The 23382-nt window shown below is 39.7% G+C and overlaps 1 protein-coding gene across 1 annotated transcript; it reads right to left on the reverse strand.

Moving 5' to 3' along the window:
• Window positions 1–12580: 12580 nt before the first annotated feature.
• On the reverse strand, window positions 12581–21331 carry LOC139734802 (uncharacterized). Its single transcript, XM_071645591.1, has 4 exons — window positions 20982–21331; window positions 14314–14480; window positions 13478–13704; window positions 12581–12940 (listed from the first exon to the last, which is right to left on the reverse strand). The coding sequence occupies exons 1-4, from the start codon at window positions 21329–21331 to the stop codon at window positions 12581–12583; spliced, it is 1104 nt and encodes a 367-aa protein (XP_071501692.1).
• Window positions 21332–23382: the final 2051 nt, after the last annotated feature.

Here is a 23382-nt window from a genome sequence, read left to right on the forward strand (position 1 = left end):
CAGCAACGAATCCTGCAAGACTACAGGATCTTGTCGCCCAAGCGACAATATCATATATACACACGAGGGGATGGAAAAATCTCAGGGAACACGCCGTAAAAAAACAAACAAACAAACAAACAAACAAACAAACGACAACATGTAAGATAGTATAGTGGATAGTTCAGTACTTACGAATATCATAACCACGCAGAGTGCTTTTAAAATTACCCTGATATTGATATCTACTGTAGTGATCATGGATGCAACCATTTCTAGTGACGTAATCAGATTATGCCACAAGTTTCATAAGAGTACGCGGCGAGACTCATAACAATACAAGACAAATTTCAACACCAGCAGGCCATAATTTGATATTACTCTTATAGCCAAAAAGGATTAACTTCACATCAGTCTGTGGAGCCCTTATTGGCTACCACAGGCATTACTTTATAACAATTGTGCATAAAGAAATTTTCAGTCGTATCTTTGTGTTTGTACGTTTCAGTATGATGTCAGTATCATTTTTTTTTTCATTACGTGTTAAAGTTCCGTTTGAGACATATCGGAATATCTCAGTATTACAATACCATTGCGACAGTCATTTTGGATCCCATTAATTGTTGGCTGATTTGACAAATTTGCTCAACCGAGTTGAATTCAGGAACATGGATTATTGCTTTTCACCTTGAGTTTAACCCCTCGCTTCAAGTTACAGCACAATATTTCACAATCTATGAGAAAATAAGGAATTTCCGTTTATACAGGACATTTGTAAATATCTCAAAACCTTCAGCACCCATGAAATGGGGTAAGACCATCAATTTATTTTCAAATTTTCACCATTTAGAAAAAAATATTAACATTGGGATTCCAATTTCTGCCAATTATTTTGAAGGTCATCTTGGACATTTCAAAACCATAAAGAGTGCAAAAATTGCAACAACAACATGTCGAGGGTGCTGAATAGGGTCAAAAAATTTTCAATATTAACAGTTATTTTGGCGGTCATCCTGGAATTCTCAAAAAAAACAACACAAGAGTTGCATCAACCAGATTCAGATTCAGCACCCTCAAAATAGGGTAAAACCACCAATTGTTTTCAACTTTACACCATTTAGAAAGAAAAAGGGGTCTACATGTGAGTTTCCATCTTTGGCGGTCATTTTGGTTGCCATCTTTATTATCTCAAAACCCTTAAGGATACAAGAGTTTTTTCAAGATTCTGAGCCAGCACCTTCGAACGAGGGTAAAACCAGCAATAGTTTTCAATTTCTCACCATTTACAGTGGAAGGAAATACATGGGAATTTTCGGTCTTGGCGGCCATCTTGGGGGCTATCAGAATATCTCAGAACCCTTAGATGCAAGAGTTGCATCATCCAGATTCGGATTTAGCACCGTTAAAATAGCTTAGAACTATCATTGTTTTTTCAGTTACTCACCATTAAGAAGGAAAAACATAGGAATTTCCGGTCTGGGCGGCCATTTTGGCGGCCATCTTGAATATCTCAAAATCCTCAAGGATGCAAGAGTTGCATAATCCAGATTCGGATTCAGCATCCCCGAAATAGGGTAAAACTATCAAAAAACATTGGGTGGACGGTAAAACAAGGTTCAGCCTTTGGCACCCAGACTACTTGGACATGGACAGAAGTGAAAGATTCTTTTGATGGCATAACATGCTCAGTTTCATTTGTCAAGAAACGAGATAATTACCACGCCTGATGACTGCGAACTAATTACAGCATGAAGTTACGTTCATACTTCAGAGAGTGTTACGCCAGGGAGTTGGAAAAGTCTCTCCCTACCTCTCTGGTGGTGGGATTTTGTGTTACTCTGGTCGCTGGAGCTTTGATAGATCGGGATAGATTGGGGTCCAGAGCGTGATAGTGGAACGGGTTACTTAAACCAGGAGGACTGTTTTAAGTCGATAAAACACACCAAAAATATGCTCTTAATTTCACCATAAACATCAAAATGTAAAAATTCTCACCTATCTCCTCCCACACCGTCCCCTTCACCTGCTCCCTTTACTAGCCGTCCTCCCAAGATCAAATTGCCGTTGTATTGGTGCCTGTGTAGGTTTTGTTTGTTGTTGTTGTTGTTGTTGTTGTGGGGTTTTTTTTTGGGGGGGGGACGTGAATCAAGTGCGATTTTGCATGTCTATGGGCCTTGATTATGAGGTATAGTGGTGTACAGGGATATGACGTCTGTTGTAACTAGAATGGCGCGAGGGTTGAAAGGGGCATGACGGTTGTTGAGTGATTCAAGATATCTAAGGACTTTTTCTTGGAGGTACGATGGGAGTGCTTGTACAAATGGACGGAAGTGAAGGTCTACAAATGTAAAGATGAGTACAGTGGGACATGAGCAGCCAGAGACTACTAGTCTTGCTGGGTTACTGGCTTTATAAATCTTGGGGGAAAAGTGTAGGTTATGGTTGAGGACCTCCTTCATTTGCTCATCATCTTTTAATGCCTCCGTCACGAAGTGTCTCCGGAGGCACTTTGTTTTGGGGTTATCCGTCCGTACTTCCGTCCATAATAGATTTTTGGGGGTATCCAAATGCAACTTGGCATACCTAACCCTATACGGCCCAATTTACCACTCCTTCGCCTTTAATCCGACTTCAACCAAATTTGGTGACTTTTCGTGAAATCTTATTCCGAACATTTTGATATAAAATTTAGCTATATTTGATGTTGCTAGTTGCCACGGCAACCATAAACTGACATCAATGTCAGTCAGATTTTGCATCTTTTTTCTGTTCCCATTTCATTTAACAGCGTTATAGTGTATGAAATGGGTGTTTCTTGGCTGAAATTTGTTGAAGGAGCAAAATTTGAAGTAATTATGGTCCTGGAAAGTTTTTCTTATTGTTTCCTGTGTTTTTATGTGATGAAGACATAAAACAATAGATATGATAGAGATAATTGAAAACAATAATATTTTCTAAAGATTGCCCTTCTATTTTGTGTTATTTTGATTTCTTTCTTTCTCAAGTTGTGCTTCTAATATCATTAGTTTATCATATTATCAATTTGCAATCTCAGAATTCAACTATTATGCAAATATTGTCATAACTATACATATACCCATCCCAAACATTTCATCTCAGGTCTCATAATGTTTTTCTTTATGTTGATATAAATAGCGCCCCCATGTGGTGACCTTTAGAAATTTCAACCAAAAAAAAATAATGAGACTTCACTTGCTTATCATTTGTGGCAAATATGAAAAGGATTGGTCTATAATAACACATATATAATGGGGGTAAAGAAATTATACAGAAAAAAAAATCATATTTTGGCATATTTCCTATGTATTTCTTTATATTTTGGTAAATAGCGCCCTCATGGGTACCCTGAGAAAATTCAAATGTACGGTTATATAGAGTATGAATTACTCTAGCCATGTGCCAAATAATTATGACGATGATACATCAAATAATTTTTTTTTAAAAGTTATACAGGAGGGGCACAATGTGCCCCCCCCCCCCCCTTTGGGCCTGCGAGGGGTCAAATTAGCTTGGGCTTAATAGGGTTAAAGGTGGATAAGGCTGCACCAATCAACTTTTGGGCGCATACAGTCAAGGTTAAAAGTCAAGGTCAAATTCTGAAGATTTCACTATTTTCCCCATATCCCCTGCAAAGCTTGAAGGTATTTTTATGAAATTTAGTGTATACATATATTATCAGGTAATATTCACGAGGAAAAGTCTTGGACCCTGTATAAAGTTCCGAAAGGTCAAATGAAAATGGTAAAATCTCACTTTTTTCCCTATATCTCCAAAATGGCTCAAGTTATGCAAACTGATATATGCATATATTTCCTAACAATGACTTTCTTGAGAAGTTGGGTCATGGGGTCAAAGGCCGAGGGTCAAAGATCAGGTGAAAATGCTAGATTTCTGTGTGTAGATTTTCTGTTGTGTAAAGTGACAATACAAAGCATACACTTGTTTAAACTAGGCATAGTTATACATCCACTACTGCAAAATGCTTCTGTAAGGAATGGGCCGACGGGTCAATAGATAAGTGATAATAAAGTGTCACTATTTTTCCCATATCTTGAAAATAAGATGAGCTCAAATTACTGTCATGAAATGTAGATGTTAAAAATTAGTGATTATCTAAAGAAATATGTGGGCCATTTGGTCATAGTGCGGTTGATTATTAGGTGATCCGAGTATCCTCTCGGATCACTTTCTGTATCTGTTCTGATTCTTTCTTTCTTTTTCACTAAATGTTGTGCAGAGGTTAACTCAAAAAGTCCTTCGCCTATCACTTTCAAACTTATACCATTATGTGTATCATGTCCTAGGGATAACAGATGTAATGTATAATTGTGATCAGTAAACAGTGACGTAATTATGACGTCATTATCTGAAATCACGTTCACATTCGTATCTCAGTAATGGAATGGAATTTTTCAATGAAATTTACATATCATATAGTTCAAGTCAAGCCGTATTGAATCATGTCATAAAATGTGATCATGTTCATACTAAACGAGCGCGTACGCGCGCGTTGAAATTTTAACATTCTCCAATCGTGCTCAAAATTTTTTTTTTTTGCACACGTTTCAGGTCATTTAGAGCATTTCATAAAAAATCGACGAACGCGCGCGCGCATATACGCACATGCAGTCGTATGCAATAGAAATTTCCCATTTTTTTTACATGAATCACACGTCTAAGATATCAAGAAATAATTTTACCAAGTTTCAAGTCAATCTGACTCAATATGACGTCATACAGGCCCGTCAAAGTTGAAATTCTGCGCACGCGTCAATGGCGATATATAGTGCAAATATATATGCCAAAAAACCCTTACTTTTAACCCAATTTTACTCGTCAGGATGGACGATGCGCCCCCCCCCCCCCCCATTTTCTTTACATATTCTAAAGGCCGGTGAGTTGTAGATATCATTAAATGGGTGCTGGATGCTTGCAAAGTGATTAAAAGATATCAAATTCCTCAATGAAATTGCAAAAGTGATTTTCTTAAAATGACTCGAGCGTATCTCACTTATCCTTGGCCGATTTTCACCCAGATTTCAGTATGTTGTGGCTTGTTGAATTATCTTTTTGATACGTAACCTCAAAAATTTTGATTGGATGACGTCATAATATCGAAAAAATCAATTAAAAGTAACTTGGTCAATATATGACCAGTTTGCGTGTTGTGTCTCTATGGGAGGGCATTTTTTCTGGAAATGAAAATTGACATGACTGTCTTTATTGAGCACTAGCTCACTTACCCTGTGGTGAATTTTTCCCAGATTTTAATATGTCTTAGCTGAGACTTTGAGCTATCGTAACGTGTCCTTAATTTTTTCATACAACGTCGGGATCACGTCGAAAATTTTGGTTGAAATTGGCACTTGACTTCCATGTAGCGTCATTTTGCTTAATACACAGAGCCTATATGGGGGATGAAATAGCTCACTGGATAGCGCATCGGACTTTAAATCGTAAGGTCCTGTGTTCGAGGCTCACCCTAGCCAATTGTGCTTTTTTTAAAACCCTTATATTTTTCTTTTTTCTGTAGTAAAGCTTATTCTCCCATCCTAACTTTACCTTTTTCTGATCCTTTTATTCTTCTTTAAATTTCTATACAATACCTTAACTTTTTCTTTATTTTTCTTCCTTTCTTCCACTTTCTGTGCAATAGATCAAGAACAACAAGTTCTATCAACCCCATATTTTGCACATGTTTAGTTCATGTCACGACCATCATTTCATTAAATAACAACTACATCCTCGGACACCATCTTGGGTAGGTAAATTAGGGTCAAAGGTCAAAAGTGTTTAATCCTGTATCTTGGTGAATACACGTCCTATCTTTTCCAAATTTTGCAAACGTGAGGACCATGTTGCAAGAATCATTTCAAAAATAACTTTTTGATGAGATGCCATCTTGGCTGTGTAAAGTGGGGTCAAAGGTCAAATATACTTCATTCTGTATCCTAATAGTGTATATGGTATCACCACCATATTTTACACACACACATGGGCCACGACAGATGGATCATTTTGTAAAATAACGACGCTTTGGTCAGACGCAATTTTGTTCAAAGGTTCAAAGGTCAAATATTCTTTATTTTGTATCTTGCTTGCTAAATGCTCGATTGGGGCCAGATTTTGTACATGTATGGACCATGTTACCTAGAGCATTTCATAAAACAACGACTTTTGACTCAGACGCCATCTTGGCTGTGCGAGATAGGGTCAAAAGTCATGACTACTTTGTCCTGTATCGTGGTAATTACATGCCCTATCACTCCCATATTTTGCATACATTTTAGCCCGTGTCATATGGATCTTTTCATGAAATACAACTTTCTAATTAGACGCCATCTTGGCTTTCTAAAGTAGAGTCAAGGATCAAACCGATTTCGTCCTGTATCTTGGTAAATACAAGGCATATCGCCCCCATATTTTGCACAGATATAGACCTTGTCAAGAGGATCATTTCATAAGATAATGGCTTTTTCCTCAGACGCCATCTTGTATATAAAAATGAGGTTCAAAGATACCAAATTTTCATTTTGTGTCTATATTAGCATCATATGCCCTTTCCATTTTAGATCTGTAGGCATGACAGGTTTGAGAGGTCCTTTTCTGGATGAGAATCTCAGCATCACATGACCAATCGCCCCTAATACCATAAGAAACAGATCGGGTCATCTGTATTGATATCAGGACTCAAAACATTTATTTCCGAATATATCGGATCACCTAATTTTTCAGTGTTGACAAATTCCGATTCTAGTTATGCCTCCATTTCTCAGTACTGTATCAGTCAGGATTTAAGTGAATCAATGGGAAAAGAAAGAAACTAGAAATGTCGCTACGGCGACTGATGCCTCCGCCATAATGCATGATTCTCCCAATAGGTGTATAGTACAATGTCTTCACAATGTGTGATGACAGTTTCACATAACTGGCAAAATATCGAAATAACAGGTTTATCAGAAATATCTTGAATGTTCACTTTCCACGAACTGGGTTTGCTATAATTGTCTATTAAAGAGTGCAGGTACACATATTTGGGGAATTGGAAATTTTTACTTGACTTCTGACCGACCTTATTATAAGTTTATGCATTGAGTATAATTTTCAAGATATGAAGAAAGAGTGTAATTACCAGTACAAAAAATATATATTTTTTTCATTTAAACCTAACCTTTGACCTTTGACCTTCTGGCTGGAAATTTCCAAGAGAATCTCCATTAAGTAATACATGTACATATATTAAATTTTAAAACTAATAATGCAATCATTGCATATACTAGTACAGGCGTATATGAGGGAAATAGTAACATTTTGAGAGGTTGACCTTGACCTTTGACCCCTGACTATTGACCCATGACCCCTAAATTCCCTGGATAATCCCTGCCAGTCAGTACATGCCTATGTACCAAGTTCAATGAAGATACATTGAACCATTTGTGAGAAAAGTGATATTGCAACATTTTCACCTAACCTTTGACCTTTTGACCTTTGACCTTATGACATGAAACTCTCTCTGGAGAATCTTTATGCAGTAGTACATGTCTACACTAAGTTTCAAGAAAATAACTGCAGGCATTGCATAGATATGGGGGAAATAGCAACATTTTTAGCATTTGACCTTGACCTTTTGACCTTTGACCTCTTGTCAATGTCACTAAAATCTACTCAACTAATTGTCCCATCATACATCATCCTTGGACCAAGTTTGGTGAAAGCTGCTTCATCCAGTTTTGAGTTATCACGTAAACAGATAAATTTTAGGATTTGACCTTGATCTTTGACCTTTGACCTCTGTCCGATTTCACTGAAAAACTAATCAAGTAATTGTCCCATCATACATCATCCTCCAACAAAGTTTGGTGAAATTTGCTCCATACAGTCTTCAGTTATCGCGTAAACGGATACATTTCATGATTTGACCTTGACCTTTGACCTTTGACCTTCAGCCGATTTCACCTAAAATCTAATCAAATCATTGCCCCATCATACTTCATACTTGGACCAAGTTTGGTAAAATTCCAGTAAATATTACTCAAGTTATCGCGTAAACGAAAGCGGACGGACGTACGTACGGACGTACGGACGTACGGACGGACGGACGGACAACCCGAAAACATAATGCCTCCGGCACCACTACGTGGCGGAGGCATAAAAAGGGTAAAAGTCATCAAAATCACAAATATGCACAGATGATTCAAAAAATATCGATGTATTCAATGGACCAAAATAAATAGAATAATCATTTGGTCTATACCGGGCATATCAAACAACTTTTGAAAAAATTGTCTAAATTACATTTCCAAATATATGGAAGATTTTTTCATATCTATCGATGCCCAATAGTCCCATCTATCAAGTGCAATCAACAAAACAAAATTTTGTTCACTCTTGGCTGAACACTGACGCTCTTTGTGAAAAATGACTTGCAGCAAATTGAAAGATTATGGAAAATTGAGCCAGCAGTCCAAATAAGTGCTCGCATTCAAACAAATTGCACTTTTGCTTAAAGCTTTGATTATGTTATGATAGGCTGAGGTTTTTTTTTTTTTTTTTGGGTCAGCTTTATCGTAATTTTAATCATTTCATTTCTCAATCAATTTGTGAGGATTAGAGTGTGTAATTACTTCAAGGTCTTTAAAGCACAGTTTCACAATACACGGACACATCAATACCATATGCCAGTTATTCATTAATGTGGGAGTGGTACCAAATTAATCAAAATTCAAATTATTCATCCCATTAATCAATCAATTGATTAACCAACTAATCAATCAATCAATCAATCAATCAGTCAGTCAGTCACAATTGTATGCATGTTTAAAGTGACAGATCGACATAGGGAATATCACCTCCCCCTCCCCCCCCCCCCCCCCCCCCGGCTTAAAGGCTCGGTTTGGTGTTTGTTTGTTTTGTTTTTTTAGGTTGGTGGTGTTTTGTTCATCCAAAATGGCCACTGCTCTCTTCCCTTGTTGTTTCCACCACCAGCCCCTTTACTCATGTATCGATGGGTTTATTTGGATTGATTGATCGGATTGATTGATTGATTGAATGATCTGAGGATGCATTAAATTTGTACTTTTCTTCTTGACTGAGTGACTGGCATGTGGGTTCGACATGTGCATGATTTGTGATAACTGTGCTTAAAAGACCTTGATGTTGTTAATCAACCTTTCATAACACAATGGAATCATTTAAAACATGACAAAATCGCCAGAAAATTCCTAAACTATCATAACATAATCAGAACTGTGAGCAAAAGAGCAATTAGAAAGAAAATGCGTCGAAGGCAATTAGAAAGAAAATGGAGGAAATCGTTGTTAGAGATTGATAGGCAGTTGGTATTGTAAACAACGTCAGTATGTCCGTTCACTACTCAGGAAAGCGAAAACTGAATATCACTCTAAACAAGTTAATGACTGTGGTAAAGACACGAAGAAACTCTTTCAGGTTGTAACAAGCTTCTTGGCAGAAAACAGAAATCCCCTCTACCAGAGCATGATTCTGACAAAGAGTTGGCTAACGAGTTTAATCGGTTTTTCGTTGATAAGATAGCGAATATACGCTTATCCTTACCATGTGTCAGTGTGGTTAAAAGTGAAGCTGAAGTTGCAACTACTTCAAAATTAGACTCACTAAATCCAACCTCTGTAACTGAGGTTAAGGATATGATTATGAAGTCTCCAAATAAGTCATGTGAATTAGACCCTTTTTGTACGGATCTGATTAAAAAAAATGTGTATTAGTGACTGCCCCTGCCATTACGAGCATAATAAATGGCAGTTTTGCAGCAGATGTTGTGTCAAATGAATTGAAAACAGCGGTGATATTTCCAACTCTCAAAAGACCTCATTTAGATAAGAACATGTTAAACAATTATCGACCAATTTCAAACCTGCCATTAGTTAGCAAAGTTATGGAACGCGTTTCCTTTTCACGCCTACGAGACTACTTGGAGGAGAATGATTTTCTTGATAGCCACCTATCAGCGTATCGCCCTGATCATAGTGTAGAGACATTACTTACTGACCTAACTGATCAATGTTTGAGACAAATGGATGCTGGGAATATCACTGCAGTTGTTTTACTTGATATGTCGGCAGCTTTTGATACTGTTGACCATTCCATTCTCATCCAGAATCTCAGATCTGTTGGTGTCACAGGACTTGCATTAGAGTGGTTTCAATCTTACCTTGCCAGCCGTTCACAATATGTTACGATCAATGACAGTATCTCTGATCCGGCTGCACTTACTTGCGGAGTCCCGCAAGGGTCTGTAGGTGGACCTCTTCTATTCTCACTATATCTTTCAAGGATTAGACACATTTTTGAAAGACACGACATCCAGTATCACTGTTATGCAGATGATATACAAATATTTGTATCCTTTTCACCAACCAGGACTGAACTCACTGAAGCTGTAAAACGATTGGAATTATGTATTGATGATGTTAAGGCATGGATGGAAAGAAATGGTCTCAAATTTAATGACAGTAAGTCAGAATTTATTCTGATAGGATCCAAACAGATGTTGTCTAAAGTGAATTCTGATACATGTTTTGTTAGAATTGGCAATAGTAATATCAAGCCTTCGAACAAAGTTCGTAATCTTGGTGTTGTTTATGATGCAAATCTGACATTCAAAGACCACATTTCATGTGTATCCCAATCTGTAAGATTTCATTTGCGTAACCTGGGCTCAATTCGGAGATATTTAACTAGATCAGCAGCAGAAAAACTGCTGCATGCTCTTATTTCGTCTCGTCTAGATTTCTGCAATTCTCTGTTTTGCAGCCTTCCACAAAAAGAACTCAGTAAGCTGCAACGTCTTTTGAATTGTGCCGCTAGATTACTTACTTTCAAGAAGAAAACTGTGCATACTACCCAAATACTTCGGTCCCTACACTGGCTTCCTGTAGAAAAACGTATTGACTTCAAGATTATTCTTCTTGTTTACCGTACATTGCGCAAATTTGCCCCTGTCTACCTTCAAAATACTCTTCATCTTCACCAACCACCGCGTAATCTCCGTTCATCAAACTCGCTAAAATTACAGGTACCTCGAATCAAGCATAATTGGGGGGATCGGGCTTTTTCATATATGGGCGGCCCAAAACTATGGAATGGCCTACCAAAATCTCTTAGAGAAGCATCTTTCATTGATAGTTTCAAAAAGAATCTCAAGACATATATTTTTAATTTGAATTGACAATATTGTATACCTGTATGTATAGTATGTGTACGTATATAGGCCTATTGTGTGTTGGTTTATTGTCTTATTATTTTCCGTGATACTGTTGTAACGTGACACAATATGTACTCTGTTCTATAGCGCCTTGTGTATCTTTTTTAGGTAGAAATGTGCGCTTTATAAGAGTCTCACTATTATTAATTTGTTTGAATGAGAACACTTATTTGGACTGCTGGCTCAATTTTCCATCTTCTTTCAATTTGGCGCAAGTCATTTTTCACAAAGAGCGTCAGTGTTCAGCCAAGCGTGAACAAAATTTTGTTTTGTTGATTGCACTTGATAGATGAGACTATTGGGCATCCATAGATATGAAAAAATCTTCCATATATTTTGAAAATCAATTTAGACAATTTTTTTCAAAACATTATACAGAAGACCCATAGAACACGCATTCCCTTGAAAATTACACAAATTCGAGGAATGGTATGAATTTACCTGAAAAGTACATGGTAGCTTAGAATATAATTGAGAATTGTTGAATGGTACTTTCTAAAAGCTATAGGCCTTTGAGTCACTATGAGATGGAAATGTTGTCAATGAAACTATAGTTGATGAAACGTGCACATCATCCTATAAGATGGTATCACTTATAGGATACGGCAATTTGAATTGAAAGTGCATTCATAAATTTTCGGATTTAATCCTTCAAGTTTACGAATCTACATGATTGATTCTGCCAAAACTTTTTTGTAAAGAAGTAATTTCATTTGCTCAATTGACCAAATAAGTGTAATTGCTAACGCTAGTAGCGGTGGTACGCAAAATTTACACATTTCACCATGAAATTAGACTCAGTCATACTGGTACCACAGGGAAAAATGCTGTTTAATCACGTTACAAAACAACGTAATCTAAACAGGTTTTGGCTATTGGCACATTTTCATGCACTCTGTCAGGTGGGCTATTACAGAGAGCTACCCGATGTCCCGGGGAGACGACAAAGGTGGTCTCAATGAATCGATCTTCTTCACTGCCCACCTGGTATTTTAAACAGGCTCACCTCCTTGGTACCAGGGAGGTGTTACTTCCCAGCTGGTACAAACTACGACTACCACAGGCCTACTAGAAAAAAAAAATACCCGTCAGCATCGAAGCGTACGCTCATCGGTAATGGTCGCCTCTACAGAACTCTGTAATATTGTTCTAATAAATAATCCATGCAAGTAAACTACGGAGAGGAGCGTGTGCAAAGTTCTGTGGTCGATTCCACTTAAGCTCCTTCGGTTTTGTGTGTACTCCCTCCAACACAGGGGTTATCGAACACATGTACAATGTGTCGGAGTTAGCCAGCCTTCCCACTCCTTTGTATCCCTCTCGTGGCCTTTCTGTTATTCACGTCTTATCTAAGACACCGTTTACGTAATCTATATTGAAACCGATCTCAGATAGATAGTCCCTCCCATTGTCAATGCTGTTGTGTTTTGAATCCTTCAATTTGTAACCGATCTTTCGTAGCCAGTCCAAAATTTCTGCAAAATTCTTGTCAATCCCGAGGGCTCCCTTGCTATACCCTTGATGCACGGTGAACATCAGGTACTTTGGTGGGGATTTGCCTGACAGCAATCTCTCCGCGCCAGCGATGACTGCGGGCTCGAATCCGCGGACGTCAATATGCAAAATAAACACAGGGAGCTGCTTCACGACCTCATCTAGGCGACCAATGGGGACTTTGCCGTTGTTGCAGATTACTGAGTCGATATTATTGCCTGTGATGGAGGAAATGCCAATATTATGTGACAATGATTTTGTTGATATACATGTACAAGTTGTTTGTTTTTAATGGTAGGGGGATGCGGGTGTTTCGATATGCAACACTTTATCCGTGTGCTCAAATGAAGTGATTCAAAACTTATTTCACCTCTGTAGGAAGAACTAAATATATTACTGCACTTTTTTTTATTTAATTATTGTTATTATTCATTTATTTTCATTATTCAAGAACTAAATACATTACTGCACTTTTTTTTTATTTGCCACTTTTAATTAAAATTATCCTGCTTTGCGATGTTATGTTACTAGTAGGAAATCGATGAAGAGAAGCGCATTGGGCAAAGAAGGAAATGGGAGATTATTTTGCTGGCACAATATGCTCAGTTCCATTAGTAAAAAACGAGATAATTACTAGGCCTGACTTGGAACTATGGTGTGAAGTTACGTTCATACTTTCGAGAATGTTACTCCAGGGAGGTGGTCTCCCCCCCCCCCCCCCCCCCCACCCCCCGGTTACATTGTCAACTTACCCGATGGTGGGATTTTTGCGTTGCTCTGGTCGCTGGAGCTTGCCACCAGACATACTTTCCCCGTCCGGTTTCCAAGAGCCATGTTATACAGCAGCACGCGGTCCGTATCAAACATGTTTAAAGCGGCACTCTCCTGGAGCATCCGAAAATTTTGAGGGAAGGGCTCGAAGGCTACAACGCTGTATCCACACTTGGCTACACCCATTGCAATGGTACCTGTGGACAGACAAGCGTATATTCTTGTTTATTAGTGCGTCTTGTCCAAAGAGATATTCTCACTACCCGGTCTCTACCTACTCATTACGTTCGCTTTTTGGTCTTACCAGATGACACTCAGTATCGCCTCTTGCGTAGCAGTTTCACCTGATGTTTTTGTAAGGCAATATTATATTTGAGGTCTTCATTCCCTTCAGAGGCTAAATTGACATTGCATGAAATTACGATCGAATGCAACTCAACTTCTAGGCAAGAGGCTCCCAATCGATCTCACGTGGGGCCCTGACTGAAGGTACAAAATACAAATTGCCGGCTAAGAGCTAGGGATATGCGAAAAAGTTAATAAAAATTGTACAGAATGATTGATCATTGAATACTTTTTATGAGAGGAATAAACAGTATCTGGCAAATTGTGCTCTTTTGTACTCCGGCAGTTCTCAATACAGTAACTGGGGTAAAAGACAATCTGACCAGCATATACCTGTCCTTTGATTTCTTTTAGTCTATTTCTCGTTCCATTTCTTTGTCCTCTCTGTGACCATCATGTTATTTTTCTTTTCTTTTTTCTTCATCTTTGTAAGCATTATTTTCTTGCTTCCTATTACCTACCTACGTAAGCACCAACGTCTACAAACAAGCCATCGTCAGGAGCGTTCTTCATAAGATTGCAAAATCTGACCAGGGTTTTGTCCTGCCATGAGGTGTGTCCGGAGAGCAGGTGATTGGTCTCCTCGTCCTTCTCTTTTGGATGAGTTGATAGGTAGAAACTTGGGAGACTGTCCGTATAGTGGTATCAGTCAGGTGATGAAAGATGAAAAAAATAGATGCATCAAGTGGACGAACACCTATGGACACATCGTAGTACTGGGTTTCATAATTATGTACTTATGATTGTGAGACAATTGAGGATTTAGTGGCGGAACGGTAATTTGGCTGACACAGACAGTCGGGGTGCATGTCACAAGACCGACACCCACGAGTAATACAGCCCATGAGCTCGATACTACGCAAATAAAGCCCACGAGACCGACACTAAGCAAAAGAGGCTCACGAGACCGACACTAGGCAAAGAAAGCCCACGAGACCGACAGGATGTACAGCGCCACCTATAGACCAATTAATTGTATAGGGTGTCCAGATAATGACATCAGATTTGAGAGATGGAAAAGGTCAGTTGCCCTCCCTCACCCACTGAACTGTTCAAGATCTTTAATTGTGTTTGCGTGCGTAAGTATTTGTGAAAAAAAAGGAATCAGTAAAATTGTGCATGAGATCTTTCGAAAATGCCAAAACACCCTCATTTCCCTTTCTGCAAAACACACACCGGTATACACCTACTTAGAAAAAAATAAAATGAAATGATGTGGACATTCAGATCAATCAACTAGAAAAATACCCAGCTGTAAAATGAAGTTTATAAGACAATATTTCACAAAATGGTCAATGTCGCAGTGCACACCTGCCTTACATGATGTGGAGGGGAAATAGTCATCTGCAAAGGTGTAGATTGATAGTATAAATTTACAGAAAATAATGTAATCGTCTATAATATCAAGGTAGCGTTAAGGCTTCTGAAAAAGAACATGCATCCATGAAAATAGCTATTCTATTTCATGAAAAATGTACCATTTTGAGGAGAATTATATTACAAACACAAGCCGCAAATCGAGGTGAATCGCTTCGACATAAAACTTGTTCATCATATAATGTCATACATTATATTTACAGAGAAAATCACAAATTAAACTCTAAGCAGGCAGGTTTTAGCAAGCGGATAGGATATCTTATAAGGCCTACTTAACCAGTGAAGCGAGAAAGAAAAGAGCGAAAAAAAATCCTTACATCCTGTCCACCGTCTAGCTAGAAGTTGGGAAAGCCTATTAAAGATAGCACGATGGCACCTAAAATTAAACTATGCGTCGTTCTTATCCTCTTTTATTTTTTACATACTTTTTTTTGGGGGGGGGTCCCAGAAGAGGACAATTTTATTGAAAAAAAGAAAAAATGGTAACAATGTCGCTCCCCCAATAATATAGGGGAACCTTCAATCCTCCCTCCCATCAACGCCTCTGCAAATGAGGGAACTTTTGTAAGTGAAAGGTCTGCAGCACACTCTTTGATAAAATATTAGGAAATATAATTATGTACGTCAGTCTCAAAAGGAGTGTACAAAGTCTATCGAAAGGGACCCAGTGGGGAGCTTCTGCATGTTTATGATTGCACTTCAACGATCTGGTGCATACTTCTGGCGGTATTTGGACAATTTTCCATCGAGAAAATTCGAGATTGATTTGTCCTGACCTCGGTAATTGTTCGGGGGACAAATGATTTGTTTGCCCCCAACATTTCCATGGGGGCGGTGTAAATGCCCCTTTGCACCATCCCCCCCCCCCCCCCCAGGATCGACGCCCCTGATCATTCCTGTGTATGCCCATAGATGTATCCTGACTGAGTCATCAGAGTCATCATCGTTTGCTCAATGATTCAGGAAATGAAGGGGGTTTGTAGAGCCCACTACTGTCAAAATCGACCACTAATGTCAATACAACCACTAATGTCATAACACGTCGACGACAAATGTCATAATGACCACTAATGTCATAACACGTCGACGACAATGTCATAATGCCCACTACTGTCATAACACGTCGACGACAAATGTCAAAATTTCCAAATTTACTTAAAGAGGAGTCGCCTTTACAAAATCAAAGGCTGGCGAGACCCCCCCCCCCCTCAATTTTCTTATTTTTATTCCTGTTGCGTTAACAAAATATAGAGAGGGGGCACCAAATGAGGGGTATGCGCCCCCTCTCGATCCGCGATTGCGTCAACACACAAATGTCAAAATTGTATTAACCACAAATAATGTCATAAGACGTCGACCACATTAATGTCAATACTCATTGCTTGCATTATAGGGACGGATACAGGCATTCCGTAAAGGGGAGGCGCCTTTACAAAATTGAAGCTGCAGCAACCCTACCCCATTTTTTTCTTTTTATTTCTGCTGTTTTAACACACAAAAAGAGATAGGGGGCACTAGAGGGGGCGTGCGCCTCCCCCTCAATCTGAGATTGCGTCAACCACAAGTTAATGTCAAAACCCATCGTTTGCATTCTAGGGGCAGATCCAGGAATTCAGTAAAGGGGAGCCGCCTTTACAAAATAATTATTAAGGCTGCCGCAGCCCCCCTTTTTTGCTTTATTCTGTTGTTTTGATTTTTTTTTTCATGAGAGAGGGCACCAAAGGGGATGCGCCCCCTTCTCGATCCGCAATTGCGTCAACCACAAATGTCAAAACTCATTGTTTCCCTTCCAGGGGCGGATCCAGGAATTCCGTAAAGGGGAGGCGCCTTTACAAAATTAAAACCTGCCCCACCCCTTTTTTTTCATTTCTGTTGTTTTAACAACAACAACAACAACAACAATAGAAAGGGGCACCAGAGGGGGATACGCACCCTCTCAATCGGCAATTGCGTCAACCACAAATGTTAAAACTCATCGCTTGCCTTACAGGGACGGGTCCAGAAATTCCATAAAGCGTATAAAGGGGAGACGTGTTTCTTTTGTTTAAACGAATAAAAAACAATAAAGAGAAACAAATGGGGGTGCGGTAGTCTTTAATTTTGTAAAGGGGTCTCCCCTTTACGGAATTCCTAGCTCCGCCCTTCCAATGCAAACAATGGGTTTTGAAATTAATTCGTGGTTGACTCAGTCGCGGATCGAGAGGGGGTGCGGTACTCCCTCCCCAACTCTATTTTTATTAACACAAAAGAAATTGAATAAAAAAAGGGCGAGGCGGTTTCGCAAGCCTTTGATTTTATAAAGGCGTCTCCCCTTTACGGAATTCCTGGACCCGCCCCTATATAGTGCAAGCAATGAGTTCTGACATTTGTGGGTGACGCAATTGCGGTCGACGTCTTATGACATTTGTGGTTAATCCAATATTGACATTTGCGGTTGACGTAATCGCGGATTGAGATGGGGCGTACCCCCTTTGTGCCCCCTCTCTTTATTTTGTCAACACAACAGACATAACAAGAAAAAATGGGGGAGGGGGGATCGCGACAGCCTTTGACTTTGTAAAGACGCCTTCCCTTTACAAAATTCCTGGATCTGCCCCTGTAATGCAAGCAATGAGTTTTGCCATTTGTCGTTGACGCAATGATGGATCGAGAGGGGGCTCATCCCCCTCTGGTGCACCCTCACTATATTAGGTTAAAACAACAGAAACAAAAATAAGAAAATGGGGGGGTCGTGCCAGCCTTTGAATTTGTAAAGGCGCCCTCCCCCCCCCCCCCCTCATACGGAATTCCTGGATCCGCCCCTGTGACGCGTTATGACCTTTGTGGTCGACGTGTTATGACATTTGTGGTTAATCCAATATTGACATTTGCGGTTGACGCAATCACGGATTTTTATAGAGGAGGCGCATCACCCTTTAGTGCCCCCTCTCTTTATTTTGTCTACACAGCAGAAATAAAAAGAAGAAAGTGGAAGGGGGGTCGCGCCAGTATTTGATATTGTAAAGGCGCCCCTCCCCTTTATGGAATTCCTGGATCCGCCCCCGTAATGCAAGCGATGAGTTTTTCCATTTGTGGTTGACGCAATGATGGATCGAGAGGGGGCGCATCCCCCTCTGGTGCACCCTCACTATAATTATCGGGTTAAAACAACCGAAACAAAAATAAGAAAATTTTGGGGGGAGTGTCGCGCCAGCCTTCGATTTTGTAAAGGCGTCCTCCCCTCCCCCCCCCCCCCCCCCCCGCTTCACGGAATACCTGGATTCACTCCTGTGACGCGTTATGACATTTGTGGTCGACGTGATATGACATTTGTGGTTAATCCCCGATTTTGACATGTGTGGCTGACGCAATCGCGGATTGAGAGGGGGCGCATTCCCCTTTAGTGCCCCTCTCTTTATTTCGTCAACACAACAGAAATAAAAAGAAGAAAATGGGAGAGGGGAGGGTCGCGCCAGCCTTTGATTTGGTAAAGGCGCCCCTCCCCTTTACGGAATTCCTGGATCCACCCCTGTAATGCAAGCAATGAGTTTTTCCATTTGCGGTTGACGCAATGATGGATCGAGAGGGGGCGCATCCCCCTCTGGTTCACCCTCACTATATTAGGTTAAACCAACAGAAACAAAAATAAGAAAATGGGGGGGGGGTCGCGCCAGCCTTTGATTTTGTAAAGCCCCCCCCCCCTTTACGGAATTCCTGGATCCACCCCTGTGACGCGTTATGACATTTGTGGTCGACGTGTTATGACATTTGTGGTTAATTCCCGATTTGACGCAATCTCGGATTGAGAGGGGGCGCACCCCCCCCCCCTTTAGTGCCCCTCTCTCTATTTCGTCAACACAACAGAAACAAAAAAGGAAAATGGGGAGGGGAGAGGGTCGCGCCAGCCTTTGACTTTGTAAAGACGCCTCCCCTTTACAAAATTTCTGGATCCGCCTCTATAATGCAAGCAATGACTTTTTCCATTTGTGGTTGACGCAATGATGGATCGAGAGGGGGCGCTTCCCCCTCTGGTGCACCCTCACATATTAGGTTAAACCAAACAGAAACAAAAATAAGAATAGGGGGTCGCGCCAGCCTTTGATTTTGTGAAGGCGCCCCCCCCCCCCCCTTTACGGAATTCCTGGATCTGCCCCTGTGACGCGTTATGACATTTGTGGTCGACGTGTTATGACATTTGTGGTTAATCCAATATTGATATTTGTGGTTGACGCAATCACGGATTTAGAAGGAGCGCATCCCCCTTTCGTGCCCCCTCTCTTAATTTTGTCAACACAACAGAAATAGATATAAGAAAAGGGGGGGGGGCAAGGGTCGCGCCAGCCTTTGATTTTGTAAAGGCGCCTCCCCTTTATTGAATTCCTGGATCCGCCCTTGTGACGCGTCATGACATTTGCTGTAAATTTGGAAATTTTGACATTTGTCGTCGACGTGTTATGACATTAGTGGTTAATCCGATTTTGACATTTGTCGTCGACGTGTTATGACATTAGCAGTGAAAATGGAAATTTTGACATTTGTCGTCGACGTGTTATTACATTAGTGGTTGATCCGATTTTTGACATTTGTCGTCGACGTGTTATGATATTAGTGGTTGTTTTGACATTTGTCGTCGACGTGTTATGACATTAGTGGTTGTTATGACATTTGTCGTTGACGTGTTATGACATTACTGGTTGTTTTGACATTTGTCGTCGACGTGTTATGACATTAGTGGTTGTTTTGACATTAGTGGTCGATTTTGACATTAGTGGGCTCTACAGGGTTCAATTATGGACGTAGTCTGTTTATTTGTTTGTTGTCCTACGTAATTTGCAGATGGTCCCGCGTTTAATTCGCGTGTCATAGCATGTATACATGCAGGCGTATATCATTTGACGTTGTCAACGTCTGGACCATCCCTTACGTCGATATTACTATTTTCGCGAGCGGGCGAAGCGAGAACTTGAGAAAGTTTTGTATACACATGGGGAGATAACTTGAAAAAGTTATGTATACATCGTATCCTATGATAGGAAACTGAGTAAGAGCGTCATGCAATATGCCACAATTGATACAATCACATTTCTGCTTCTTCTATCTTTTTTTCAAATTTCAGGGGGTGATTGTAGAGGTCACCCCCCTCCTCCATTTCTGGGGAGGGGGGATGCATCCTCCCATTCCCCATACTCCCCTTTTCCTGGTTATTGCATAGGGTAATGATAATGATAATGATAATAATGATAGTAATAGTAATTATTATTATTATTATTATTATAAATGATAATGATAATAATAATGGTCATAATAATCATAATCATAATCATAATGACAAAAACAATAATAACAATAATCATGATAATAATAATAATAATAATAACAATAATAATAATAATAATAATGCTATAACCTATATCACAGCAGTTTTGATCATATATAGTAGTGAAGTGGTAGAGCGTTATGCGTGTTGAGTCACTAGGGAGTTTTCGCTACACGACGGGAAGACCGAGAATACGCGGAAGCGAGTATTTTCCCTTCCCGCGCTATCCATGAGACATAAGACTACTGATCAGAGTTTTAATTTTTTGCTCGCGAAGGGTTAAAGATCTCTGATCAGTAGAATTGCGTTTTTCGTGCAAAATTAAGACCCGTGATCAGCAGTTCTGCTGTTGCTTGCACATAGCGAAAGCCTTGATCAAGAATATTCTCAACCTTTCTAACACATGACATTCCATTAAAAAAAAAATATATATATATATTGTTTTCCCTGCCTTACCCTTTGCCCTGCACCTTGGCGATGATAAGCGGACTTCCGCGCTGAATTCGCATGTGGTCGTCAACAAACTGATGCAGACTCTCCGGTAGGGCAAACACACGATCTGGGCACTGTGGGCAGACTTCCCACAAATTTTGTGGCTGACCAACTGCGGGGCAGGGTGTATGCGCTCTCATTTGGACGCAATCTGCAATATCTCGGAAGCGCTCCTCTTGCTTCCGTGCGCGCTCTTGGGAGTGAAGTCTTCGCGCGTAGCTGCGATTCATGTAGACCTGAAGAAGAATCAAGGCTATCATCATCCCGATGAATCCGGAGTAGATGGCGATTCGGATTTCGCGGTTCGATCTCATGATTAAAACCTCAGATTCGATTCCAGGTTTGTCGACTCTACGTCACGTTTTGAGAAGAATCTGGAAGATAAAGCGAAGATCGGATGCAGTCTGCATGCCTTTCCATATCACAATGAAAGTGTGGGAGACTGAGTGATAATCCCTATATACAATGTTAGAGACCACCTCTATCACTAAATTGTCAAGGACCACGTGAAGACAAAACAACAACAACTGTGACTGGTGATTGCAGACCCCTCCCCCTCTCTCGCTTCCATCCTCTGGTTGTAACATTGTTTCCTGTTAGAGGGGTATATATTCCCAGTGATATATCATGATATATGCCACAAACTAATTCGATTTACATGTTTTCATCCTCTACCTTCGCACGTTAAATTTATAACATAATATTATAATAGGTTGCAATAAATATAATATATTTTATTTACCGAAGATAGTTTTTACTAAATCTTATAAAAGTTCATCATTTTAACGGTAACTTACATGAAAGCAAGAGAATATCAATCAGAGGGGTAAAGGCTCAGGTGTGATGGTAAAAACTGAAGGTAATTTGTATATTGAAGAAATTCATTTCTGAAGTGAATCCATAAAGAACGTTTGTTAAAATTAATTCCTTTCATCTTATAAGTGATATAATTTCTTTTAATTGCATATTGGGCAAATGTCAAAACAATGTCGCTTACCAAATATTTTGGTTCAGCCATGATCATTAGGCCTATACTCGACTAAAAGACAAATTCTCCTCATCAATTATTATTTCATGTTCAGCAAAATAAACACAACATTGTTAATCTTTTTCACAAACTTTTTTATACAAATAGCAGCATAACATGATATAGGTATAAGTTTCTCCTTCACCAAGTATACATTCAGCATGAAATTTTCATTTCAAGTATATTGCCTTTGAAAGGCAAAAAAAAATGCATCAAATTTCCCGTTTTTTATGGCATTTCACTCCTTTCAACTTCATCTATAAAATATTTTTCCTGTGAAATCTTCAAGGATGTCAGATTGGGGTGCTGTTCGTTATTCCGAGGTTTCTCTAGTCCATAAGGTTCGTCATTTCGAAGGTACGTTAATCCAAAACACACAAATTCCCTATACCTAGAGGTTCAATCATTATCCGAATATGAAAAAGGTTTTGTTAATCCGAACATTTGTGGCGTTATTCCGAAGATTTCTGAATCCGAAAATGAAATTCGGAATAACGAACCTTCGGAATAACGAATCTTTGGACTGAAGAGCCTTCGGAATAACGAACCTTCGGAATAACGAGGTGTAACCGTCAAATTGTTATTGTCGTTCTTTTTATTCTTGCTGGATATGAAAAAAAAAATGTTTGGGCTTTCATATTTTGCAAAAGAAAAAAGCAAAAGAAAATATTCTAGATGCAATAACGGTTATGCCTCCGCCACGAAGTGTCGCTGGAGGCATTATGTTTTGTGGTTGTCCATTCGTCCGTAATCGGTTTTGTGGACAGCATAACTTCAAAGTATCCAAATGAAACTTGACATAATTGGTGTGTATGCGTAAGTGGACGAAGGCTGCGTTTATCAACTCCTTTTCTCGGCAGAAACAGGTTATCCAAACAGCTTTCAAGGAATTTTTATGAGTTGACAAACGCAAAGCTGTTTTGAAAGCCCTTTAGGAAAGCCTTTGGCTGTACAGGCTGCGTTTATCAACTTTCCCCAGTTTAAACGACTTTCGAAAGCCCCTTCGATAGCCCTTTCGATAGCCCTTTCCATAGCCCTTTCGAAAGCCCTGTCCACTCCCTGTACTATTAATGTGCCGCTTGTTTTCGTCGGCTGCGTTTATCAACTTTCGATAGCCCTTTCCATAGCCCTTTCCATAGCCCTTTCGAGAGCCCTTTCCAAAGCCCTGACTGCCTGTACTATTAATGTGCCGCTTGTTTTCTAAGAAGGGACGGCGAAAAGCAATTACCATCATAAAGACATATCTTCCTTTGAGAGTGACGAGTCATGATACAATGCCACATGAATCAATTGTCTTCCTATCTGTGAGGCAGCTCCAGTTTAGCACATACTTCAAAT

Source organism: Diadema antillarum, unplaced genomic scaffold (genome assembly GCF_040938485.1).
Source record: "Diadema antillarum isolate AM-2024a unplaced genomic scaffold, OU_Dant_1.0 scf00000027, whole genome shotgun sequence".
NCBI lineage: Eukaryota > Metazoa > Echinodermata > Echinoidea > Diadematoida > Diadematidae > Diadema > Diadema antillarum.